Raw genomic sequence first — 26,120 nt, forward strand, 5'->3', positions numbered from 1 at the left:
GAAGTGTTATTGCATGAAATATTTTTCTTGTTTTCTTTCTACTTGTTATTTTTCCTTTGTTGTGTTGTGTTTAGATGCCAGTAATGGTTTTTTGCATAACACAATGTGTTTGTCAAAATCCTACAGCAGTATGCCTCTGTATGTGCTTGGGTCTAGTTTTTGAATTTGGATTTAAACGGTGGCAAAGGGTCAATTTACTCTGGTGAAGGGAACTGCTTTATTTCTTCACTTTTTGTCCTCTCTGTCCAATATGTATCTTCTACACTTTGGTCTACCATTTCCTACGTCTCCACCCTCTTCGTCCTCCTCCTGTACTCATCCTCAGCCAACACACCTGCCATCCAGGAAGAAAAAGGTGCTTGCTTCAGATTGGTCAGCTCAGCAAAGCAGTGTTTACACCCTGTGTCTGCCCAGCTGAGCAAACAGCTTTGCTGTTGCAGTGTTGGCAAAGCGTGGGGCCCTCGTTGCGACAAATGCCCCCCTCCAGGAACAGGTAAGAGTCCCAAACCTCACAGAGTATTTATCCTTTCTCCCACGAGCCCCAAACTTTCCTGATGGACAGTTCGGCCATATTTGGGGGATTTATGGCTCTGCTAGAAGTCGACTAGTGTTACAAAAAACTTCATTCCTACTGCCAAAGTCATTGCAAATCCTGCTAAAAAGGTTAGCCAGTAGAGACCGAGGACATAGTAAGTGCTGCCTTTTCAAAAGATATCTACTAATAAATGCAAAGAAAGACATAGTTTTATTAGCAATAAGGAATACAATGTTACTCCCTTAATAAACATGTCCTTCATCCTCAATTGAACAAAACAAAACAAATTGTATTTTTGGTGTAAACAAAGGGGAATAATAATAAAACTTTCATTAATGCTTTATTAATCTTTAATAAAGGTTTAATAATTCCTTTAAAAAAAAGTGACTTGAATTTTTATATCTCCTTGAGATGTCATCCACGTCCCTACTCTACAGAATATAATTCACCAATGCTGGCCGTTTGAAGTGGAAGATGGCTGTTTAGAATTTACAATGCATGACGTGTTCATCTTCATTAAAATAAAAATAATAAATGGAGATGGTTCATAAAACAGTGACTTTATGAGTACATTGTAAAAGTGTAATCTCTAAATAAATATTTAATAATATTTTTGGTATTTATTACAGTTTTACTAGATAATTATTACAAGCGCATTACTACATCTTTAAATATTTTATATCAATTTACCTCTCCTATGATGTAGTAATATATTAATTTATCTTTTCATCTTCCTAACCAGCCAGCCAATGTTTGCTTTGTTAGGGTTTACATTTTTTACTAATGAAAGAAACTGCGAGCCAACACACCTTGCTCTTACCCTTAAATGCCTTACATGTTGTTCCTTGCATCATTATGAGTTTGACCTTATTTCCTGCTCTTTTACCCTGATGCGTTGTCTTTTGCATGTGGTTCACAGCTTGGATAAAAGGTTGCTTTAAAAATCCATTTGCCAACAACACTGTTCAAGTTGCTGTTGTCTCTCTTACCACTTCACTTTTTGTCATTCTTTATTGCAATGCATAGCTTTTGTTTTTACCTGGTGAGCTCTACTAATGGGTGGAAACAGCTCCAGTTTTAGTCAGAAACATATTATCTCTGAATTAGGAGAAAATACACTTTTAATGAAAATTTACAAAAACAGAGTAAGACCGCATCATGGGACAAAAGAGAAACCATTTTAAACTACATAGACCAAAGCTATAGAGGTTAAAAATAAACTAAATACTGAATGTATGACAAAATGAAATCTATCTGGGGTTGTCATCGTGTTTCTGCTTTTTTGGATCTTCGTGTATTATCAAGGCTTTTGTGACTGACAGCAATTTATGGATAATATGGATAGTGTGACGATATTTAAAGTAATGATTTTAACTGAAAAAGAACTATTCTTGATGTTCATAAATCAATCAAAGAGCTATTTTAGTGAAGTCAGGTAGATGAAGATGGTTAATGATCTAAACTTTCACAAAGAGTACAAACTTTGATTGTAGGTGATAGCAGTGGTCAGGAATGCTTCTGGAATACTTATGGTCACTAAAGCTTTTATTCCTAAAACATGCAGCCGAGTTCTCTTCTTTTATTTTCCTTTCCAGTTTCTCGTTTTACAGTTCACTGAAGAGTTTACCTGTTTTTAGGTGATGTGCCAACATGTAGCCTTAAAGTGTTTTTTGTCAAGCAGATTTTAGCACTTTATTTATACTTCTACAGTATTAAAGAATGTCCTTCTAACTGTAACAACACTGCTACATTCAGTCCAAATAATTATATCATGAACTGCTTTAGAGCAAACTGGAATACTAAAGGTTATTTGTAAACAGGTTAGATTATTAGTTTGGGGACCTTAAATCATCACCTTATTTTAAATTTAGACCGAATAAAAAGGTGTCAGGTCCTATGATAGAGTCATAAGCTGTGATCAGCATGTAAAATCTTAAAGGAGAAGGAGTTTACTTTTATGACGTTGACATTAAAACACCCTCTGTACACTAAGGTCAAAGAAAACTAAATAAAACTAACCTAACCTAAACTTACACCTCCTTTCAGATTAGTCAATTCCTGTTTTTGTGTAAATTTTCCAAATTTAAAGTGACGGTCTAGTCTAATGAATCATACCTAAGCGGAAATATATGGGGACTTCACATGTTGGTTTTATAAGAGTGGTTTAATAAAAAGGTTTCTTCACAGTCTAAAAAAAGAGGAGCAGGTCTGTTAAAATTGATGAACAGGCTCCTGGTGCTACCCCTCATCTTTGTCTTTATGGTTCTTCTAATGTGATAACAGCAGTGAAACTCTGCAAACATTAAGTTCATAGTTTTAATTCTTTGAATAAATTCTCTTTTGTATGTTTGCATTGTTCTTACGCTGAGTCCCAACATCACACAGAAGTGTTAACACTGCATCTAGGGACTTTTTTCACAAAGGTCTTTACATTTATTAGCAAACATGCTGCTTTTACTTAATGAGTACACTGATTTGTTTCCTGTGTTTGTGTCATTTTATAGATAAGTTCAAAGAAATCTGTCCTGGTGGAATGGGCTACACTGTTTTACCAAACCCCCCTGTAAACAAGCCAGTGACCGTGTTCCAGGAACCGGTCGACATATTACCCCTACAACCCCTGCCAACTCCAGAGAAACCAGTGGAGGCTTTTGGGACACAAGAAGAGATTATATCAGGTCAGTATTTGTTTCAGTGCATGTTTATTTAGGTTTATATGGTTTTGAATCTGCCACAGGAGTATCAATTCAATAGCTTAATATATACTGCTCAAAAAAATTAAGGGAACACTAAAATAACACATCCTAGAACTGAATGAATGAAATATTCTTATTAAATACTTTGTTTTTTAGATAGTTCAATGTGCTGACAACAAAATCACACAAAAATTATCAATGGAAATCAAATTTATTAACCCATGGAGGTCTGGCTTTGGAGCCACACTCAAAATTAAAGTGGAAAAACACAATACAGGCACATCCAACCTTGATGTATCGTCCTTAAAAGAAGTCCAAATGAGGCTCAGTGGCGTGTGTGGCCTCCGCGTGCCTCTATGACGTCCCTACAACGTCTGGGCATACTCCTGCTGAAGTGGCTAATGGTCTCCTGAGGGATCTCCTTCAAGACCTGGACTAACACATCCTCCAACTCCTGGACAATCTGTGGTGCAACGTGGTGTTGGTGGATGGAGCGAGACCTGATGTCCCAGATCTGCTCAATAGGATTCAGGTCTGGGGAACGGGCGGGTCAGTCCATAGCATCAATGCCTTCATCTTGCAGGAACTGCTGACACACTCCAGCCACATGAGGTCTAGCATTGTCTTGCATTAGGAGGAAACCAAGGCCAACCGCACCAGCATATGGTCTCATCTCTGTACCTGATGGCAGTCAGACTACCTCTGGTGAGCACATTGAGGGCTGTGTGGGCCACACAAAGAAATGCCATTACTGACCCACTGCCAAATCAGTCATGCTGGACGATGTTGCAGGCAGTAGAACGTTCTCCACACATCTCCAGACTCTGTCACGTCTGTCACATGTGCTCAGTGTGAACCTGCTTTCATCTGTGAAGAGTACAGGGCACCAATGGTGAATTTGACAATCTTGGTGTTCTCTGGCAAATGCCAACGTCCTGCATGGTGTTGGGCTGTAAGCGTAACCCCCACCTGTGGACGTTGGGCCACAGGTGGAAGGTTACCACCTTCATGGAGTCTGTTGCTGATTGTTTGAGGAGACACAAGCACATTTTTGGCCTGGTGGAGGTAATTTTGCAGAGCTATGGCAGTGCTCCTCCGGAGTATTGAAAATCTAATATGATGGTGATTGAAATTCTTTGAGCTTTTGCTTATGGGATGATCAATGATCAAATCCTTATTTTTCTGCAGACAACTTCTGGGTGGAAAGAACTGGATAACAAGAAAGCAATCTCTTAAATTCACAAAGACACGTTGGCATTGGTCAAAAATAGTCAAAGGAGTGGTGTATTTCTGCAATGTCAATCGCTTTTGTGTACACGCTGCTCACACCCCCTCCCCCACACAGCTTATCGCTACCGTCATTCAAGCTCCAGATTGTTGGTGGTCTGCAGGCTGCTGTGTGGAGAAATTGTGAAGACACAACCTGCTTTATTACAGAAAAACTTCAAATTTTTGGAGTTGCACCTGCTCAGCTTTCGTTCTGTGCATACAAAATGACAAATAAAGTGTCTAGGTCTAAGTCATAATGGATATAGCGCCATGTCGGTAAATGAACAATGTTGGTGTTCTTTTAAAGAATTCAGACCATAAATCGAACGATTATAAGGTGGATAAAATTTTCTTCCCTTATCACTTCGCCCCTCCTTGGACACACATACTACCTGAGTGGGAGAGCTATACATCTCTGCTGGGAGGACAGTTTTTAAGTACAGTATCGCAGACTTTTGATCACAGCAAAATTATTTTTATGGAGTTTCAAGCCAGGCTATAAGCGCCGAAAACTTCTCTCCTCCTCTTTCTCTGACACGGAAAGCGAGCCTGTTACGCGCAGAGAATAAGAGAGAGAGAGAGAATTAATCTATCATTACATCACAAATCAGTGACATCGGAGGGATGGTGTATAACTTAAAAATAGACATTCAGTTTCAATTTAGTTTATTTATATTTATTATTTATTCATATTTATTTATTAATTCAGAATATATACCAAAGATATACTAAGATATCACACAAGTGTATTTGCATGAATGAAAGCAGCAAAAGAAACAACGTTCTACATTCTATACATACATTTTTGTAATGATTTTGCAGGAGAGGAGAACCCGGTATTCAGCCAGACACTTAGGTAAAGTTTAACAGGATTTATTTTAAGTGATGAGGGGGTGGGTCTGGCTGGCAAAAAACAATCCAAGCTGGGTACAGAGCAGAACACCCAAGCATAAAACCAAAAAACTAACAGGAACTGGGCATGCTCAAAAAAAGCAAACAGGTCAGAAACAAAGAATGCAACATTGTTGGAGAGCTCTTACCACACGGAGATGAGACATGAAAACATGGGGAAATGAGACCAGACATTCTGGCAGGGAGCAGAGAACTGAGGCAGGTATAAATAGGCAGGAGAACAAAGGAGAGAGGGAGAGCTAATTAAACAGAACAGGTGGAAGTAATCAGAAGGAGAAGTGGCTGAAAGACTGACAGGACAAGTGGCAGGAAACAGGATAGAACTGAACTAGACAAAATACTTAACTAAAGTAACTAATCCAAGACAGGAAGGCTAGCTTTAACCAAAATTATTAACATATACCAGAACAGAACATTACACATTTTGCCCTTCTGTTTTTGAGAGAAGAATGATCCATGAGGCAGGGAAAGCAGAATAAAGCCTTAGCCACACTACATGTTGTTAGCCAAACCTTGCTGCTAAATCAGGTCCTGGAAAAAGACCGAATGTGTTGTCTTCATCTGTGTGGACAGCTGAATAATTGTAATATTTAGCTAATGAGGTTTGGTCAGATCTCATTAGCTGAATATTGCAAAGAGCTCTAGCTGAATATTACAAAGAGCTCTGGCTGAATATTACAAAGAGCTCTAGCTTTTTCCAAGATGGCGCTGCGCAGGCAGCAGAGGTGGTGTAGCGCGGCGCATGTTCACGTGAAGCAGCAGATATGCTGCTCGGATGTTGAACTTCTCGCAGTAAGCTTAAGACCTTATTACTTGCCGAGAGAGTTCAGCCACGTGATCATGCTCTGTGTTTACATCCCTCCCTCCGCGGACGCCGCCGCCGCGTGTGAGCGAATCCACGCCGCTGTAAACAAACTGCAAACACAGCACCCCCGCGCTCTCCTGCTGATCACAGGGGATTTCAACCATGCCTCCCTCTGTTCCACCCTCCCCACGCTCACCCAGTACGTCACGTGTAAAACAAGGGACAATAAAACGCTGGACCTTTTTTATGCTAACGTTAAGGACGCTTACACCTCCGCCCACCTCCCCCCTCTGGGACGCTCAGACCACAACCTCGTCTATCTGCTCCCCCATTACATTCCACTGGTGAGGAGACAAAAGGCACAGAAGAGGTCAGTGAAAGTTTGGTCAGACGAAGCCAGTGAGAGACTGAAGGACTGTTTCAGAACCACAGACTGGAGCATGTTCCAAAGCTCTCATGGAGAGGACATTAACAGCCTGACTGAATGCATCACTGACTACATGAACTTCTGTGTGGAGAGCATTGTGCCAACACAGCGGCTACGATGCTTTCCAAACAACCCCCGCTGGGTGACCCCTGAGCTGAAAGTCCTCCTGAACCAGAAGAAGAGGGCTTTCTACTCAGGGGACAGAGAGGAGCAGCGTAGAGTCCAGCGGGAGCTCCAGTGGATGATCAGGGCGGCAAAGAAGGATTATGGGAAGAAGATGGAGGAGCAGCTGGCACAGAACAACGTCAGGGATGTGTGGAGAGGTCTGAAGAACATCTCTGGCTTCGGGCAGAGGACCAGCAGGGCTGCAGACGGAGACACCAAGTCTGCAGATGAGTTGAACACATTCTTCACTCGGTTCGACTCCCCCCACACTGGCCCCCTCCTTGCCCTCAACTCTCCACATGTCTCCAACCACCAGCGTTCCAGAGACCTACCATCCCCCCCTGCCGCCACTCCGATCAACGACTGACCCATCCACACCTTCAGCCCTACCTTCCTCCCCCCTCACAGTCACACCAATGCAGGTGAGAGGACAGCTGACGAGGCTGAAACAAAGGAAAGCCTCAGGACCGGACGGCATCCCCCCCCAGGCTGCTGAGGACCTGTGCAGATGAGCTCTGTGAGGTCCTCAGCTACATCTACAACCTGAGCCTCAGCCTGGGGGTGGTGCCCACCCTGTGGAAGACCTCCTGTGTGGTACCGGTTCCCAAAACACCGCACGCCAGGGAACCGGCCGACTTCAGACCAGTCTCCCTGACCTCCCACCTGATGAAGACCATGGAGCGCCTCATCCTAGCTCACCTGCGCACTGTGGTGAGCCCCACCCTGGACCTGCTGCAGTTTGCCTACCAGCCCAACATCGGAGTAGAGGATGCCATCATCTACCTGCTGCAGCGGGCGCTAACCCACCTGGAGACCACCGGGAGCGCTGTGAGAGTCATGTTCTTTGACTTCTCCAGCGCTTTCAACACCATCAGACCGGTGCTACTGAGGGGGAAGCTGGAGGACGCTGGGGTGGACAAACATCTGGCTGACTGGACCATGGACTACCTCACTGACCGCCCTCAGTACGTGCGGCTGCACGGCTGTCAGTCAGAGGTGGCACTTTGCAGCACCGGGGCCCCCCAGGGCACCGTTCTATCTCCGTTTCTCTTCACCCTTTACACCTCGGACTTCACCTACAACACGGACAGCTGCCACCTTCAGAAGTTCTCTGACGACTCGGCCATTGTGGGCTGTGTGTCTGAGGGGAACGAGGTGGAGTACCGGTTGGTCATCATGGACTTTGTGGACTAGTGTGAGAAGAACCACCTGTGCTTAAACACCAGTAAGACCATGGAGATGGTGATTGACTTCAGGAGAAGACCCCCACCTCACTCACCTGTGAACATCCAGGGGCAGGACATAGAAACTGTGGAGAGTTTCAAATACCTGGGTGTTCACGTCAACAATAAGCTGGACTGGACACATAACACCGACGCCCTGTATAAGAAGGGCCAGAGCCGCCTCCACCTCCTGAGGAGGCTGAGGTCCTTTGGAGTGAGCCGGCCTCTGCTAAAAACTTTTTATGACTCTGTGGTGGCCTCAGCCCTCCTCTACGCTGTCGTCTGCTGGGCTCCTGGCAGCACAGAGCGGGACAGAAAGAGACTGAACAAGCTGGTGAGGAAGGCCACTTCTGTCCTGGGCTGCTCTGTGGACTCTGTGGAGGAAGTGGCTGAGAGGAGGGTGTTGTCAAAGTTCACATCTATCATGGACAACACCTTCCACCCCCTGCACCAGACTGTAGAGGAGCTGAGCAGCTCCTTCAGTGCAAGACTTAGACATCCTGTCTGTAAAAAGGAGCGCTACCGCAGGTCATTTATTCCTGCTGCTATCAGATTTTACAATGCTGCACTGTAACTGCAACTGTGACCATAACTGTAATAATTAATGTGCAATAACCAAGGTGCAATAATCTATTTAATACACTGTCCTACAACCCGTGCAATAATCCTGATGTAGTGACTTCTGCTGCTATCACCACCTGAACATAAGTCAGCCCACATGTATGTATGTATGTATGTACAAATGTATACAATGTATATGCACGTACATACGCGTAGGTGCGTATGTAAGTAGGCGCATATATATATATATATATATATATATATATATATATATATATATATATATATATATATATATATATATATATATATATATATATAGACCACTAAGAATGTAAATGAGACATTTACATTCCTATTTCCTTTTTTGTATTTTTTTTTTTTTTGGTATTCTTTTGATCCATTGTAGATATGAAGATTCACTGTATATAACTGAATGCACCTTCCCTACTCTCCACCTTCTTGTATGAGCCGATGTGACGAGTGAATTTCTCCATTGTGAGATCAATAAAGACTATCTTATCTTATCTTATTTAACTTCTAACATGTCCTTATAAGTTCTTCTCTCTGGTGGTTCCTTATCGGAGGTTTTTTTTTCCCGTTAATGGGTGTTTTTTCTTCCCACTGTCGCTTCATGCTTGCTCAGTATGAGGGATTGCAGCAAAGCCATGTACAATGCAGATGACTCTTCCTGTGGCTCTACGGTTCCCCAGGAGTGAATGCTGCTTGTCGGGACTTTGATGCAATCAACTGGTTTCCTTATACAGGACATTTTTGACCAATCTGTATAATCTGACCCAATCTGTATAATATGATTGAACTTGACTTTGTAAAGTGCCTTGAGATGACATGTTTCATGATTTGGCGCTATATAAATAAAATTGAATTGAATTGAATTGAATTGAAAATGTGTTTTTGAGTGACTGTACTGAATAATTTCATTTTCCTTGCGCCATTTCTAATTTCTGTCCGATCATCTATAGCTCCCGCGGCCTGTCATTCAGGCAAACTCTATAACAGACAGCTGTGATGTCCGTCCTGACATCGCCCCATGCTGGGAGGGTGGCGGTGTGCAAATCAAGATGCATTCAGCTCTGGGCGCAGGAGACACTCGTCCCAGGGTGGTCCTATCTCTTGTATTGAAGCGGAGCTACTGTGTATCATGTACAACCTTTAACCAGAGGAAAGATTTTTGTGCCCAGGGCGGAATACATCACCAATAAGACATCATCGAGTAATGAAACCAACTTTACTCAATATTAACTATCCAATATTTATCTCACACAACTAAAAAAATACATAAATATGTTTTGAAATATTTTAATTTTATTTTATTGTCTTATTCAAGGTAATGTGGTGACTGGTGGGGCGGCACTCTCGCTCCCTCTATAGGGTAGTTCACGCGTGACGTCAGCGCTACATCCGGGTCCGGCGTGTAGGCAAATCACCACTGTTCTCGTCTACTACATGACAAAACGAGTGATTTAGAGCGTACTTTTAGTTCGTTTATTTTTAGAATCTAAACAATGCCTACGACTTGTTGTGCTCCCGGTTGCACACAGAGGCATTCCAAATCGTTGGATGTACGTTTCTGTCGTTTACCGAAGGACGAAGAAAGAAGAAAGAAATGGATATTTTCAATGGAAAGAGTGCAGGCAGACCCTCCCAATGGACTGTGGGAGCCATCACACTACGACAGAATTTGCAGTCTACACTTTATCTGCGGTAAATTACAACTTAATTCTGCTCTAGTCATTGTTCTACTTAAATAGCGGCGGAGGGGAGGTGGCGATCGCTACACGGGCCGGAGAAGCGGTTGCAACAGCCGCCGTTGTCTGAAGCAGCAGCAGCTGCTTCAGACAACGGCGGCGGAGTAGAGCTCCAGACTGCGGCTGCTACGTAAACACTACACGGACCGGAGAAGCAGTAGCTGCTCCAGACAGCGGCTCCATTACGCCCCCGTTCACGGGCGCTAGTACTTCTGTGTTTACGCTGCAATGTCGCCGACACCCCCACCCACTTTAACAAGACAAAAACACCAAAATAATCCGTAGTGAACAATTGTTATTTTTTTAACGTACCGGGCGGGTCTTTCTCTGCTGAGACGCGGTCTGTGTCCGACTCCGCATTAGTATGTTACACAAACATGTCTGAACATCCATCCATTTTCTGACCGCTTAATCCCTCATGGCACCGCGGGCATTGCTGGAGCCTTTTTCCCGATATAAAATAATTGTAGCTGTCCAGTGGTTTCATGCTTTTCGTGCTCTCTCGTGTGTACTGGCCTGTTGTGGTTATAAGGCAGCTGTATATGTCGCGGTACGGAACAGTTGGCCAGCATTTCACAGACTCGCTCCGTCCCTTCAGGCTTTGCTGTGTGGATCTGGCAATCTGATAGCATCAACCATCAACTTACTCTTAAAACCATCTTGTGATACGTTATCTAAAGAAGAAAAATATGTGGAGAACTCGTCAGTTTCTCTGTTTGCGTCCGCCATTGTGTTCGACTTTTGCCAACCAGTCCGGCTCACATGCGCAAAAAACCCGCTTCAAAACAATAACAATGAACTACCCTATTGGCCTGCTGCTACCAAGGGACATCATCATAGGGGCTTTCCCAAATTATTAGTCTTAGTATATGTATATTTCTGAAAAGACAAAATTAATAAAAGTTCAGAAAAAAACTCTCATTCTGTCCTCTAGCAGGTAAAGAATACTTTAGGTAACCATAACTGACCTAAAACAGAAAAAGTTGGATTTAATTTCAGATAGTGAAACATAAAGTTGTCTTCTTATACAATATATGTAAATATCTGTTTTTTAAGTGGAGATTTATGTGTATTAAATGGAAAACTCTTGAAGGAGCTTTAACAATATGTCCATGTATTCTAAATTTGTCATGATGTAGGTTTTGGTTTATTTGTTTTGTACTTTTCTGGACTAATCAGTTTTCACTCCTCTCAGCCCACAGCTGTCCCCATCCAATCAGCTCAGTCCAATCCTCAGTCACCAGTCTCTAGTCAATCAGCTCAGAACAGCTCCACCTGTTGCCACTAATTACTGTCAACTCTGCTCACCTGTTCACTTGCCTACATATACATGCCTCTTTCAACCACTCAGTGCCTGAACGCCTCGTCTTGCTTCATGCCTACTGCCACTGTGCCTCTACCAGTTTCTGTATGTTCAGCCTACTGGAGTCTTTTATCTTGTTGTGTTCATACTGCTGTATACTGCCTGTGTCTGCGTGCTGCACAAGTCTGCCCTATTTTTCCCATGAGCTCCTGTTTCTTGCTCTCCTCTTTTCTGGTGGTTCCTCTGTCTGCATCGCCTGCTCTGGTTATCTTCCGCTTTCATCACTGTGTCAGGCCTGTCACTGCTTGTCAGTCCTGGTCTATTTGGTTCTGTTTTCATCTGATCAAGTCCGGTTCTGCTCACCTTCCTTATCTGCCGTTATTCACCTTTTCAACAAACCTTTTAAGAACTAAACTCTATTGTCTGGCTGAATATCAAGTTCTCCTGTATTACTCATAACTTTTTCTGTCTAATAAAACTGTACTGAGAATAAATACTTTGAAAGATGTTCAGATACCAATGGCTGCTATGCTTTACTACTAAAGTATTAATGATGAGCTAACCAAGAGCTATGCTACCATTCCAGGCAATAAAAGGCAGTTTAGCTCCTAGGAAGCAAAAGATAAAATGATGGGTGGCTTTTGACTTCAGCACATGTCCATCAGCCTTTTTAAATTGTGACTAAATGAATGACCGAACAGGATGCTTTCTTTTTTCTGGTATTATAAAAAATATTTGTTATGACTGAGACCTTTAACAGTTCGGTTTTTAATTACTGAAGTTTATCTGGTCATGTCAATAAAGTGCCACAAATGTACTTTCTCAGACATTTATAAAAACACTTTTGTTTCTCTGTTTTTTTTTCTTTGGTTGATAGCAAGTCCTACACCGGCTAAGGTAGGTTGGTAGACATTAAAGCAATGGCATGCTTGTGCAGGCTCACTCCTTTTAGTAGCTAAGCAGTTGCATGGAACCATCATTACTGCTGCATTACTATGAATGGTCAGCATTAAGAGGCAGATCAGGTTTCTATGTCCATTTCATAATGTAATTGAATATCTAAAACTACTTATTCAGTAGGTTAGATAGTCTGAAAGGTCCTGAGGTCTTATTTTTTGCTTTCTGGCTCCCTTACCATGGGATGCTTCATTTATCCAACTGCTACCATGTGTAAAAGCAAGCTAAATATTTCTTTGCTCCACCTGGACTTGTTGTCAGTGCATGGCAGAGCAGTGCACCATGCTTAGCTGTGACTTAAACACACATTCTTTTAATGACCTTGCCCTTTTGTACTATTGTGTGTCTTGCCATTAAAGGAGCTGGTTGTTCCTGTTGTTAGCAGTATGCCAGTCAATGAACCTGCCCTGCCACAGCTATCTACCAGTGTGTCCACCATCAGGATGAAACCAGCTTACCCAGGTGTCAGCTTCACTACCCTTTAAGGTTTGAGGTTGAAGAGGTAGTGTTGGACTTGCAATATTTAATAAATACAGTTTTGGTTTAAGAACACGTGGTTAATTAAGTAAAACATTAGCTGTTAGGAGTATTGAACAAAGGAAAATGTACAGATTGGGAAGGACGGACAGTAGCTTGCTAAAAGGGTTTTAGGTCCAGGCTAACCTGATGTTAACAGACATCCTATCTGATTTAGATAAAAGTTGGCAGTGTATAGCTCGATGAACCCCTGCTCAAATGCATTAAAACATAACCACCTCCCATAGTGGGCAGTCATCTGAGCAACAACAGGTCCTCTGTTTCTGTAACATCTAAGGCTACATTCACACTGAAGGGAAATGCGACCCAAATCTGATCTTTTTGCCCATATGTGAGCCATATCCATTTTTTTCATGGCAGTGCGAACGGCCCAATTCTGATCTTTTCACCCCCTAAAAAGTTTGATTTGTGCCACTTCCATATGTGGTGCAAATTTGGATATGTATCAGGTATTTGTCAAAGCTTCCGCACTCTGTATGGTCATGTTGCATTTTATCTGTCTTTCACGTCACTTTCCTAGGTCTCACTACACATCCACACACAGTAGTAGCAGTTAGCACTCCCCAAAAGACCATTAATAGCTGTACTGCTTTCTTCTTACCTTACTTTATCTTGCTATGATGTGGTCTTAATATTGTTGGCTCATATTGCGCAACAGCTTTCTAATAATAACAGTGAGAGATAATGGATGGTATCCGTGTTTTTGTTCCAGTTTTTTTTTTATTTCTTATTTTGAACACTTCTAGAAACAATTACATTCACCATTACTGCCGTAAACAATGCGCTGCTGTGTGATGTCTCCTACTGTTATCTGCTCATGCAGGTCGTTTTGTGGTCTTGAACCATTCAGACAGCAATATGATGGCAGTTGCGTATAATAGTAGTATGAACAACAAGCCCAAGAAATCTGGTTTCAGAATTAAGCATCAAGATCTGCAGCAGGTGAACATAACCTTAGAGACATTCAGTCAGTGGAACTATTTTATTCAGACATCAGAACAGTTGAGTCCCATTTTTTTGGTGCTTTTAATTCTAGTAGAATAACTCAAGTGTCTTCATAGAGTTGATCAGTAGATCGTGAAGATTTGACAAAGTCGATTAATTTATTGTATTTATCCCAATAAAAGAGCTGGACTTTTTCCACAGAATTTTTTTTTCCAGTCCCGCCATCTTGTCCACACCACACGAAGCAAGCTCACCAGAAACACTGCTTGCTTTTTAGGCTCTAATCACATACTTGGTCAAATAGAACAGAAATAAACACGGGAACCAATAACTTACTAAACAAGCACGTTACAGTAAACTTGATCTAATGTAGTCATAGCTCTCAACTCTCACGCATTGACCGTGTGACACACACATTTCACTAACTTCACACGCTCACACGCAACACATGACATTTCACACGCAAACATGGAATTTCTCACGCATAAAAATCACAAAGCCCATCTGGGCTGCGGACGACAAAACTCTGCCTTCTGCTGAGCTGTTTCAGCTTCTTTCACAGCTTGTGGCCATCAGTAATTCCTGCTGCAGTTCGTGTTAACAGAGCAGCAGGAAGAGTGATCAGAGTTATGAATAATTTTAGTCTTAACAGTGGTGAAAATAAGCCGGTAAGGTCCTGTACCGTGTACACAGGAGGGGAGGGGGCGGGGGGGAGCTGCTGCCAGATGACCGGTTCATTCAGAACCAGTCATGGCTGCACGCTGGATCATAAAACAGTTCTGCTAACCAGATGCAGTTTAAAACGCCACTTGGTCTGTTTAAGTTTCGTTTTTATTAATTCTGCATTTTTTATTTTTTTTGGAACTTTTTATTTTTCAAGAATTTTCACAACAAAGGAACATTCCCTGAGCCAAGAGCAATAAGATCAATAACAGAGACACTGGTGCCACATATACAATATTTCAAAATAAATGCAGTACAACAAACCGGATCACCAAAGACTTTGAATACCCGTAGAAAAAAAAAAAGAAAAAAAAAAAAAAAAAAAAAAAAAACTATGACAGAGCAGATTGCAATTCACTGGACTCATTGCAGCCCGAAATCATACACCCAAATATAATTTCACCAAATGCCATCTTTGATTAAACTTGTCTACTTTGAGTTGTAAACATGCGGTCATTTTTTCCATCCTATATACTTGTTTTACCCTATTCTTCCACTCTTCTATAGATGGTGAAGGAACTTGTTTCCAGTTAGCCGTAATAGTTTTTTTAGCTACTAATAGTAAAATGTGCAAAATATACTTTTGGTCTACGTCAAAATAATCTGGTATTATATTTAGTAAATAAAACAAAGAGCTTGAAGGTATTTCTCTGTGTATAATTGTCTCTATTTCATTCCTAATCCCCTTCCAATACTCACTGATAACAGGACAGTCCCAAAGAATGTGCGTATGATCACCAATCTTCCCACACTGTCTCCAACATAGGGCCGCTGAAGGGTTTTTGACAAATCTAGAAATTACAAGTGGGGTACGAAAGAATCTTATTACAAATTTCCAACTGAATTCTTTCCACATTTGACTGTTAATTCCTTTGTGACTGTCCTCACACAATTTGTCCCATTTTTCGTCCTCTATTGTAGAATTGGATTCTAATTCCCATTCTTCTTTTACATTATAGGTGTTTTGATAATTGTTAGATGAGAGAATTTTATACAAATGTGAAACATGCTTCTTGGTTGGAAAGTTTTTTTCTGCAATGGTAATAAAATATTGTTCTATATCATTTGGATTGCTATTAAGTCTATCACGTTCCTTGTGACTAATATTGTAATGCCTAATTTGCAGATATCTATATAAATCATTTGCAGGGGAGACCGAACTGTTCCTGAAGTTGTGTGCAAAGGACTTTAAGTCGGCCCTATCGAATAATTGGTTTAGTATTTTAAGACCTTTAGCTGCCCATCTCTTAAAGCCTTGGTCCCACGTGGAAGGTGGAAAGTCTATATTGCCCACAATAGGCATAGCTCTGGAGACTGACCCTGTATCTCTGAGCATCTTTTTAACTTCTGTCCATATTTTTAAAGTGTGTCTGGTCCATTCATTTCCAATTTTCAATCTATTAACACCTCTGATGTCTAGGAAGGGAAGAGTAGATAATTGTATACCTTTAGTTTCACCCCTTTCTATTTGAAGCCATTTTGCTTCCTCATCCCCTCCAATCCAAGTCACAATGGCTGATAACTGCGCCGCCCAATAATAACATTTCAAATCGGGTAAAGCTAAACCACCCCTATTTTTGGGTAGATTAAGTGTTTTAAGTTTAATTCTTGCTCTTTTTTGTTGCCAAATAAATTGGGATATTAATTTGTTGAGCATGGTAAATGTTGAGACTGGGACTCTTACTGGCAGAGATTGAAACAAGAACAGAAGACGAGGAAGCAAGTTCATTCTGACAGTTTCCACTCTGCCATAATTCTGCATTTTTTAACTACATGCACTGTATTTCTGTGCCTCAGCGCTTGCTCCCCCCCCCCTTCCTTTCCCTCGGAGCAGGTGCTTTTATCACCGTTCACCATTCAAAACGTGAATCACTACGTTTAATGTCCTCACATCGGTAGCAACGTGTGCCAGTTAAAGTCAATAGGAGAGTTAGTAGCTGTGCTTCATTCTCTTTTGTTTTTAACAACATAGAATCAGTGCCGCTTCGGTGGGCTGCTGCCTCGCGCTTTAATTCAGGTGTGCACTTTTAAGGGTCATTTTAAAGAACTTGTAACATCAGGGGCTTCATCTCAGACCTGTCAGTACCCCTGTTCCCTCTACAGGAGCCCTTTACAGTATTTAGTTATGCATTGTCCACGCAGCGCACCAATGGGGGTAAAATCCGCCCACCGCAACGCCCAGAGTGCACTGACGACAGCAATAGAGATTTGTCTGGTCAGTGCGGCGACTGACTGAGAAACCTGTCGCTGTGAAAGGTGATGAGAATGTTATAAACTGTAACAGTCTAGAAGTGCATTGAGCTGAAAGGAGGGAGACATCAGCAGCTGGATCGTGCGTAAAGACGCAGCGGGAACCTCTGTGTGCTTCAGTGTTGCTGCTGAGGGGATCATAAAGGCTTGATGAAACTCAGCCTGATTCACCAATCAGGTTATAGATTTACAATGATAAACAACCCACAGATGAATGTGTAACAGTGTAATAATTTGGTCAATAACTTAAAACTACTTAATTTTATTCAGTATTATTTGAACAATTGTGAATTTTTTTATGTCTTAATCCATTAACTGAACAATAAAGTCATAGCTCTCAACTCTCACGCATTGACCGTGTGACACACGCATTTCACTAACTTCACATGCTCACACGCAACATATGGCATTTCACACGCAAACATGGCATTTCTCACGCATAAAAATCACAAAGCCCATCTGGGCTGCGGACGACAAAACTCCGCCTTCTGCTGAGCTGTTTCTGCTTCTTTCACAGCTTGTGGCCATCAGTAATTCCTGCTGCAGTTCGTGTTAACAGAGCAGCAGGAAGAGTGATCAGAGTTATGAATAATTTTAGTCTTAACAGTGGTGAAAGTAAGCCGGTAAGGTCCTGTACCGCGTACACAGGAGGGGAGGGGGCGGGGGGGAGAGCTGCTGCAAGATGACCGGTCCATTCAGAACCAGTCATGGCTGCATGCTGGATCATAAAACAGTTCTGATAACCAGATGCAGTTTAAAACGCCACTTGGTCAGTTTATAAGTTTCGTTTTTATTAATTCTGCATTTTTTAACTACATGCACCGTATTTCTGTGCCTCCGCGCTTGCTCCTCTCCCTCCCCTCCTTTCCCTCGGAGCAGGTGCTTTCTGGGCGCCCAGAGCACACTGACGAGAGCAATAGAGATTTGTCTGATCAGCGCGGCGACTGACATGAGAATGTTATAAACTGTAACAGTCTAGAAATGCATTGAGCTGAAAAGAGGGAGACATCAGCAGCTGGATCGTGCGTAAAGACGCAGCGGGAACCTCTGTGTGCTTCAGTGTTGCTGCTGAGAGGAAAATGTTGACCATAAAGGCTTGATAAAACTCAGCCTGATTCACCAATCAGGTTATAGATTTACAATGATAAACAACCCATAGATGAATGTGTAACAGTATAATAATTCGGTCAATAATTAAAATCTACTTAATTTTATTCAGTATTATTTGAACAATTGTGTATTATTTATGTTTTAATCCATTAACTGAACAATAAAGTATTAATATGTCTCTTTCTCTTTTTAACACAAGTAATACATGTCTACTTCATTGTCTGGTGGGATAAAAATGAGATGGAGTTGACTCCACCGGCTCTTCCAGGGTCCGGTTAGCCCCGCCCCCAAACAAGCCCCGCCCCTAAATTAGCATAATCTCACTCCTAACTTTTGATAAAAGTTGAGAGGTCTGAATGTAGTATTGTCTCTGGTCAAGAACGTAATAAATTTGTGGAACTTGGGGAGCACAGACTTTAATTAACATGGTTAAAGTCCCCAGCAATTATCATAGCCACGTCTGGATTACTGTTAATTTGGCCAGTAACAAAGCAGTGGAGTTCCTCAATAGCTAGCTTAGCATTAGCTCTCAGTTGCACGTACGTCGCAATGATTATCACAAAGCTGAGCTCTTTAGACAGTTTAAATGATCTGCATTTAACGGCAAGGTATTCCACGTCAGGTGAGCAGAAGGTTTCGACTACTTTTGCCGAAGTGCACCAGGTATTGTGGATGTAACTTGCCAGACCTCCTCTTTTGCTTTTATTACCATCATCTGCTGATTGATCAGCCTGGTACAGCGTGCGCTTCTCCAATCCTACCACTTCGTCGGGGACGCTGCCGTCTAACCACGATTCTGTCAAAATCGGTACACAGCTGTCCATCTTGCGCGCAGCAATTCTTAACCAGATCTTGTCAAGTTTGTTGGCGAGGGATCTTACATTGGCCAGAGTGAGGCTCAGAAGTTTCGGTCTGTATGGGTTAGCTTTTAGCCGAGTCAGCAGGCCTGCCCAACAGCCTCGCCATCTTCTTCTTTGCTTGCCCCCTTTCCTTGGTTTCAAAAGCGGATGGAGTGGAGCCTCTGTTGTCAGTTGCAGATCAGGGTGAATCTTCAGTTCCGGCAGAAGTGGCAAACATCACCAAAGAATACTACTGTGGACTCTGTTTTGTTGATCATTGATCCATCACTTCCAATTCCTCAATGCTCCTGGAGGAGAGTTGTTAAGATTGTTATTAGTGCAAGATAGATGTGACAGAACGGCAGAAGTCAAAGTCAAATATAAAGTCTATGTGAGAGCAGTTGCTCGACTTACTGAGTTTCCTGTACTTCGAGATGATAGCAAAGATACTTGAAGAATCCCTGGTTTGACACATTTATAAGCAAATGTGGGGGTGGCTGTTAAGAATTCTGCAAGTAGTTGGACATTTATCAATTCATGCATTTATTCTAAATTGTGCATTTTATTTTGAAGGCCTTTTTTATACATTTCCGCTTCCGGTTTTATGTTCACCACCCAACGTGAATAGAGTGATGCAGCAGTCACTGACGATAAACTGCTCTTTTCTGTAACCAGAATACATCGCTGTAATCACATTGTTCTACAGTAAACAAGTGCAATCTGATGATTCGTGTGCTTTCTAATAGAAGTCCTGAAGTGGTCAATTAGGCAAAGTCAGCAACAACATTGAGTTATCGAACAGCAGCTCCAGCAGCTTCTGCCCCTATACATTAAATAAAATGCAATAAATAACTCTAAACAGACTACAAAATAATGGCTTCAGATGAACAGCTGACAAAACTGTTAACAGTTGCAACATCTAACACAGCTGAAATGCACAACATTAATTCCGATAACAGTTTAAAACATACAGAACATGTAACAATGTATATAATTACATTTGTCTAAAATATATGTTAAAAGATAACATTTATAAAGAAAACACAGAGTTGATCCAAATACATACCACAGTAACATTGTATTATGTTTTCTTTCTTCCATGCTACATGTGGTAACCACCAACTGACAAGAGTAACATTAAAAAGTTATATAGCAATAGAAGTCAGGGAAAAAATTACTTTTTGACTGAATAAAATTAATTCAAAGGAAAAATAAAACCAATTTTGAAAACATCACATGTATAATAATGTTAAAATAAAACCTGTTACAGATGTACATACTGCCCCTCTAATCTTTTGGATTTTCTCAGTAAAGAAGTTAGCAAATCATTGCAGGCCCTGGTGGAGTTAAGTTGAGAAGCCGCAGACACTGGAGCATTTGTTAACCTGTCGACTGTGGCAATAGAGGCACGAGAATTATTGATGTTTTGTTTGATGAGCCCAGAGAAGAAAGATCCCCTTGCATTTTCAGTTGTAAGTAATATCTGTAAAGCCTCTCTTTATAGAAGTCATAGTGAACCTGGAATCTAGTCTTTAGCCACCTCCGTTCAACTTTTTGACACTGCCTTTTTTCACTTTTAACTGCTGGAACACTTCTTCACTACCATATTTTTCAGACTATAATGTGCACTTAAAATTCTTAAATTTTCTCAAATATTGATAGTGCTCCTAACAATCCATTGTGCTTTATATATGATTACCGTTGTGCTTACTGACTGATTTTTATATGGTACAATGTGCTCAAAAATCTGTTAAAATATATAAGTATGACTTTTAGTTAGCAATGAAGCAGCTCCGCTCAATGGATATTTGGAGCATTACGGTACACTGTCACTACCTGATCGGACCCCTGAGCGCTCTACAATACTGCCTGAATGTAATGTCAAAACTAGAAGTGCATTCATTTAAAGGCCCCCCACATACTCGGTCATACTTCACTCCGCGGAGGTCCGCTCATGCTCGAGGTGTACTCAAGCCGGACTATGCGCGTACTCCGCACATTGAGGTACGTGTCACACTATAAACACCTCAGAGGCAAGAAGTCTTTACATTGAGCTGTTTTATATGTGACACTGAGCTTGATACACTGGACTCCAAGGAGCGGGGAATTAAGTCTTGACACTGTCGACAGTCCCAGTTGTTGTGTCTGTCCAAGGCACTTCACCTGCCTTGGCTGCTGGCGGTAGCTCACCACCGTCACTGACTGTAGTGGAAAGCGCTTTGGGGTCATCTGACTTGAGTACTAGCCATTTACCATTGTGAATGCTTCTGCATATGTAATTCTCTTGTCTATAATAATTTGTTGAATTTCAGTCGCCTGTTTCCTCACTAAGCACCTATTATATGCTGCAGGGTGGCTTCCTCCACAGTTACAACTTTTTACAGGATTATTATCACACTCACCATAAGGATGTTTACCGGCACATGGACCACACCTTTGTTTGCTTTTGCAAAGGTGTCCATATCTCTGACACGTATAGAATCTGACAGCAGTTAGGACTTAGACTCTCAACTTCAAAGCTCGTGTAACTAGTGCTGGGTATTGTTGAGAACTTCATTACAGTATTCAGTGCTGGACTGGGGAGAAAAAGTGACCAGGGACTGGTTACAGACTGGCCCATGTATATATTAGTTACAGCTAATTTGATGATTTTCATTCTTAGATGGCCAATATAATACAGCAAAACAGCAAAAACATGCAGAAATAAACTCCTAACAATAGCCACACTATTAATGCTTTTGATAGTGATAGTATTTAAATTTAAATATTTTGTAGGTCTATTTTAGAGACAAAAAGCTTCAGTAATCTCACAACTAATTTGCAAATACAGATAATTTGTTTGCATTACAACAAAAGTCTGTTTTTAAGACATCTGCTTAGGTTTCCAATTATAGTCACAACAATGTGTGAAAATATATATACACTGAATAAAAAATATATTCAGAAAGGTAATCAGCAAGTTGCTTCATGCAACAAGGAATTTAGTTTCAGTTCACTGATGTTCATGCTTATGTTATTTCCCAATATTTCTAGTCTTATTATATTTGTATCGATGAAATATGTCTGTTTTCTTTGTTCTTTTATTGCATTCGATAGAAGTTGTAGAGAGGACCTCTCCTCCCATACCAGTGGAGATTCTCCCATCCAACGCAGGCCAGGACATCGCACCCACTCAGTTAGCTGGTCAGTCTCAAATGCCGGGCCGCCCTGTCTTGGTTTTACTTTTCACATTACAACATTGAAAAGACAAATGTTGTCAAACTGCCATCAACTGCTTAATGTTACTTTCTGGTAGCTGCTATGTACCTTAGGTGTTTATCATCACAGTAAATTGTAGCCTGTTGTTGCCTTTTTGATGGTCCCAACATTCCTGGATGCTAAACTGTGGAAGATGGTATTATTTCTGTTTGTTTTTTTCAGAGGTGGATGAGTGCCAGATCAACCCTTACATATGTGGACAGGGAGTTTGTTACAACACAGCTGAGAGCTACACCTGCCACTGTGATGAGGGATACCACCTGGATGACAGCCAAACCACCTGTGTTGGTAAGGAATGGAAAGAGACCGGATAATGAGTGTCATTATCCACAATGAAATGAGTCCAACACCAACATGGGCTGAAAGGCCGCTCAGTGAGGAAGAAGCAATTATTCCAAAAACGGGCTGGAATGCCAGATTATTGTTTGTAAATGCACTCGAGGACAGACACCTGAAATTTGGAGGTCTGATAAAACAAAAATGTAGGTGTTTGACGGTAATTATCATGATTACATTTGCAGGAAAAAAGGAGAAGCTTGCATGTGTGAGAACAGAACTGTGAAGTGGTGGCAGCATCCTGTTATGTGAGTGTTTTGCTGCAGGGTGACTGGGGCTCTGTAGACGAGATGACATTATGATGGGAAAATATTCCGTGGAAGAAAATGTAAGCAAAATCTAAAGACAAAAGATAGCAAGTTTAAAGTCTGGCCATAAAAGGGTCTTTCAAATTGACAATGACCCTAAATATATCACCAGATCAACAAATTTAAGCTTTTGGGGTGGTCATCGTAAAGTCTTGATTGCAGTTATCTAAAAGTCTATTATTATTCTAGCATTTAGTAAAAAAAAAAGTTAGTAATCCTAATTGAGCAAAAGCAGGAAATGTTTATATTGATTTATTGTCAGACAGCAATAAAGTAAAGCCTATGTTCAACTGTAAACAGTAAATATACATATTTATACATGCAGCTCATTTACATATGACATGTGTAGCATTCATTTCTGTCTGAGCATAGACCAGACTCAGACCAAAATCTGCCTTTAGGTTTTAACGCTTCTAAAATCCTAGATAAAAAAAGAAGGAAAAAAAGACAATCCACCAAACTCTGTAAATCATAAAAAACAGAATAACAAAAACAGGACTGGTGGATAGAAGCTTCTAGTTTTATCTAAAACAGTTCTTCCCAAACTGTTTTCTTGAAGTTCTTCTTACTCTTTCTATCAGTTTGTAGCTGCTCCAACATTCCTGCAGCTAATGCACCAGGAAGCATTAAGAATCCTGAGATGATCTGAGAAGAACTATAAAAACAACAAGGTTTTAAAGCCATTTGGAAAACTTCAGTTAAAACCACAATTCCTGAGCAATGGAGGCACAAAGTGTTGCTTCCCTCAACTCAAGCCTGACCCTAACCAAAGGACAAGCTCATAGAGGTGGTCAGTTCACTCTGTGATACCCATCAGTTCACTCCCAGGGCTTTCCACCTTTTATTTAATGTAGCCAATCACTTATCACTCATCTAATAAACCTCTAAAGTTGATATACCTACTGAACCTTAACCTTTGGACCGGATATTTTTTTGATTTTACATGTAATGCAGATTTATTTTTGCCAAAAAAGACTCAGTGTGTGATGCTCAGAAAGGAGGACCCAGAAGACAACGAGACAGGTCAGTGGCGTTCGAAGACTGATTTATTTAGAGAGCGGGAGGGAGCGGCTCAGGTGATTCGGCAGGCAACGTCAGACCCGGAACTCCTGGTTGTGAGGACAGCAGGTTAGCGGATTCGGGGCAAACTGAGAGTCCAAATGTGCCGAAGTAACGAGGGGCACTAACCTGCAAGACTTAGGGTTGGAGAGGCGCCGTCCGCAGAGCCGAGGGGGGAAACGTCCAGCTGAAGCGATGTGGTCCTGGGGCTTTCAGTGACGTGATCCGGGAAACGGTCCGAGGTCAAAATCCAGAGAGCAATCCTTGGGGGTTGAGGGGTCGGGGTCTGGTCCAAATCTGTGCAGCGGTAAGGGCTCAGGCGTTACAGGGTTAGTCTGGTGTAGTACTCACAAGAGGAGCAGGGTCCGGTTCACAGGTAGTCCATCCAATAGATCAGTCCAAAAAGGGTCAGGCGAGGCCCGGAGCCGGGAGACAGATCGGGGGTCCGGTTCACAGGTAGTCCATCCAATTGATCAGTCCAAAAGGGTCAGGCGGGGCTCGGAGTCGGGAGACAGATCGGGTCGATTTCTCAGGAAGACAGGCAGAGGCAGAAATAGGGACAGGCAGGGTCGGGAACAGATAACAGACAGGTCAGATACGGGCAAATAGTCAGGCTAACGCTGGAATATCTTGAGCCCGTAAGGGCTCAAGATACTCTGGCTCTGGCATTAGGTCCCAAGGCTATTTATATAGCTGAAAGAACAGGTGGAGCTGATGAGAGTAAATTGCGGGGTGGGTCTTGTAGGAGCAGGCGTGCAGATCAGGTAATCAGAGCCGAGATCATTACACAGTGAGGAAACAGGGAAGCTTTTCAGAAACAGAAGAGGGTCCTTCCCTACCAAGAATCACTTCCTTCATCATACAGCCAACTTCAAACATGCTCACAATAAACCGCAAACAATTTTTTTTAATGGATCCTCGTGGTACATTGTTTAAACCACACTTCTCTCAGTTTGAGTAAACACCTCTCTCTGCCTTAATCAATGCCTTAATCAAAGTGCATTACATTGATTATCTTCATCAAAGCATGAGTGCATTTGTCTTCAGTCTTTCTCACATTTCAGCAAATTATCGTGTTCACAGTTTAAAAATTGAAAGTAACTTGACACAATAATATTGTATCATGAATTAACTTTATTATACCAGATTATGTGTATTTTTCCAGTCTACATGATGGACAAAGTTATGTCCAGCTTCTAGAATCTTACTTTTAATTCTGTTCAGTTAATTGCTTTGCTAGAGCTTGCTCTCCACCTTTTTCCTGTATGCCCCAGTTGCTGTCTAATCCTGACTCGATTGTTTGTGTTATTTATTCATAATTTACTGTCTCCCTGTGCGTGAAGCTCACTGGTGATGCAGTTTTTTTTTCTTTTGGGGGGGGTTTGTCACTAAATCTTCAAACTCGATACAACACCAAGTAAAGCACTTGATGCTTTTTGAAAGCACAGGTTCATCTCTGGCTAAAACAATATGATAAATTAAACATGACAACTTTTTCAATTAAGGCAAAATCAGTAAGAAGGGGATAATTTATCTATTGTTTAGAGAAATATATAATTTAAGTTTCACTTCCCCGTTTGGCAAAACAGTGAACAAGACAACACTTAGTATAAGTGTTAATATCCTGTATTGAAGTATTGTCCCTGTGTTAATTAAGATTAAAATTTTAATTTGGGGGACCTGGGTTCCAATCCCAGTTGCGCCACAAAGGGCATCTGGTGTAATCAATGTTCTAGTCCAGGAAAATACATTCAGCAGCAGCCCCATATAATTTCTTTCTATAATTTTCTGTAGTGATCAACTGCAGCAGCAGGGTAGGTTTCTATGTTTTCCTACCTTTTCCTGCACTAATTGTCAGCTTCAGCCTTGCTCAACTATAACCTGTGCTGATAGATTTGCAACTAAACAGAGCAGTAATTGGGGCGAGGTGGTACTATTTATTAGCAAACCAAGCCATTAGTTGATTAACATTTCTATGCTTTAATTTAATGCTCCCCAACCCCTGTGCCAAGCACTGCTGTCGGTCCGTGGGTTAATTGGTACCGGGCTACATAGAATGAATACATAACTTTAATTATTTCTATTTTATTTAGTATCTCATTCTTAGCAATGTTTTATTTTGAAAAAAATACC

The 26,120-nt window shown here is 41.5% G+C and overlaps 1 protein-coding gene across 1 annotated transcript in view; it reads left to right on the forward strand.

The window, feature by feature from the left end:
- ltbp1 (latent transforming growth factor beta binding protein 1) overlaps positions 1 to 26,120 on the forward strand; it is a 300,540-nt gene that overhangs the window by 127,663 nt on the left and 146,757 nt on the right. Inside the window, exons 10-15 of the mRNA XM_036130647.1 lie at positions 326 to 493; positions 3,040 to 3,213; positions 12,543 to 12,562; positions 12,982 to 13,084; positions 22,123 to 22,209; positions 22,447 to 22,572. Of these exons, the coding sequence (XP_035986540.1) occupies positions 326 to 493; positions 3,040 to 3,213; positions 12,543 to 12,562; positions 12,982 to 13,084; positions 22,123 to 22,209; positions 22,447 to 22,572 (678 nt within the window). The remainder of the gene's footprint in view (positions 1 to 325; positions 494 to 3,039; positions 3,214 to 12,542; positions 12,563 to 12,981; positions 13,085 to 22,122; positions 22,210 to 22,446; positions 22,573 to 26,120) is intronic.

This window comes from Fundulus heteroclitus, unplaced genomic scaffold (assembly GCF_011125445.2).
Source record: "Fundulus heteroclitus isolate FHET01 unplaced genomic scaffold, MU-UCD_Fhet_4.1 scaffold_37, whole genome shotgun sequence".
Classification (NCBI taxonomy): Eukaryota; Metazoa; Chordata; class Actinopteri; order Cyprinodontiformes; family Fundulidae; genus Fundulus; species Fundulus heteroclitus.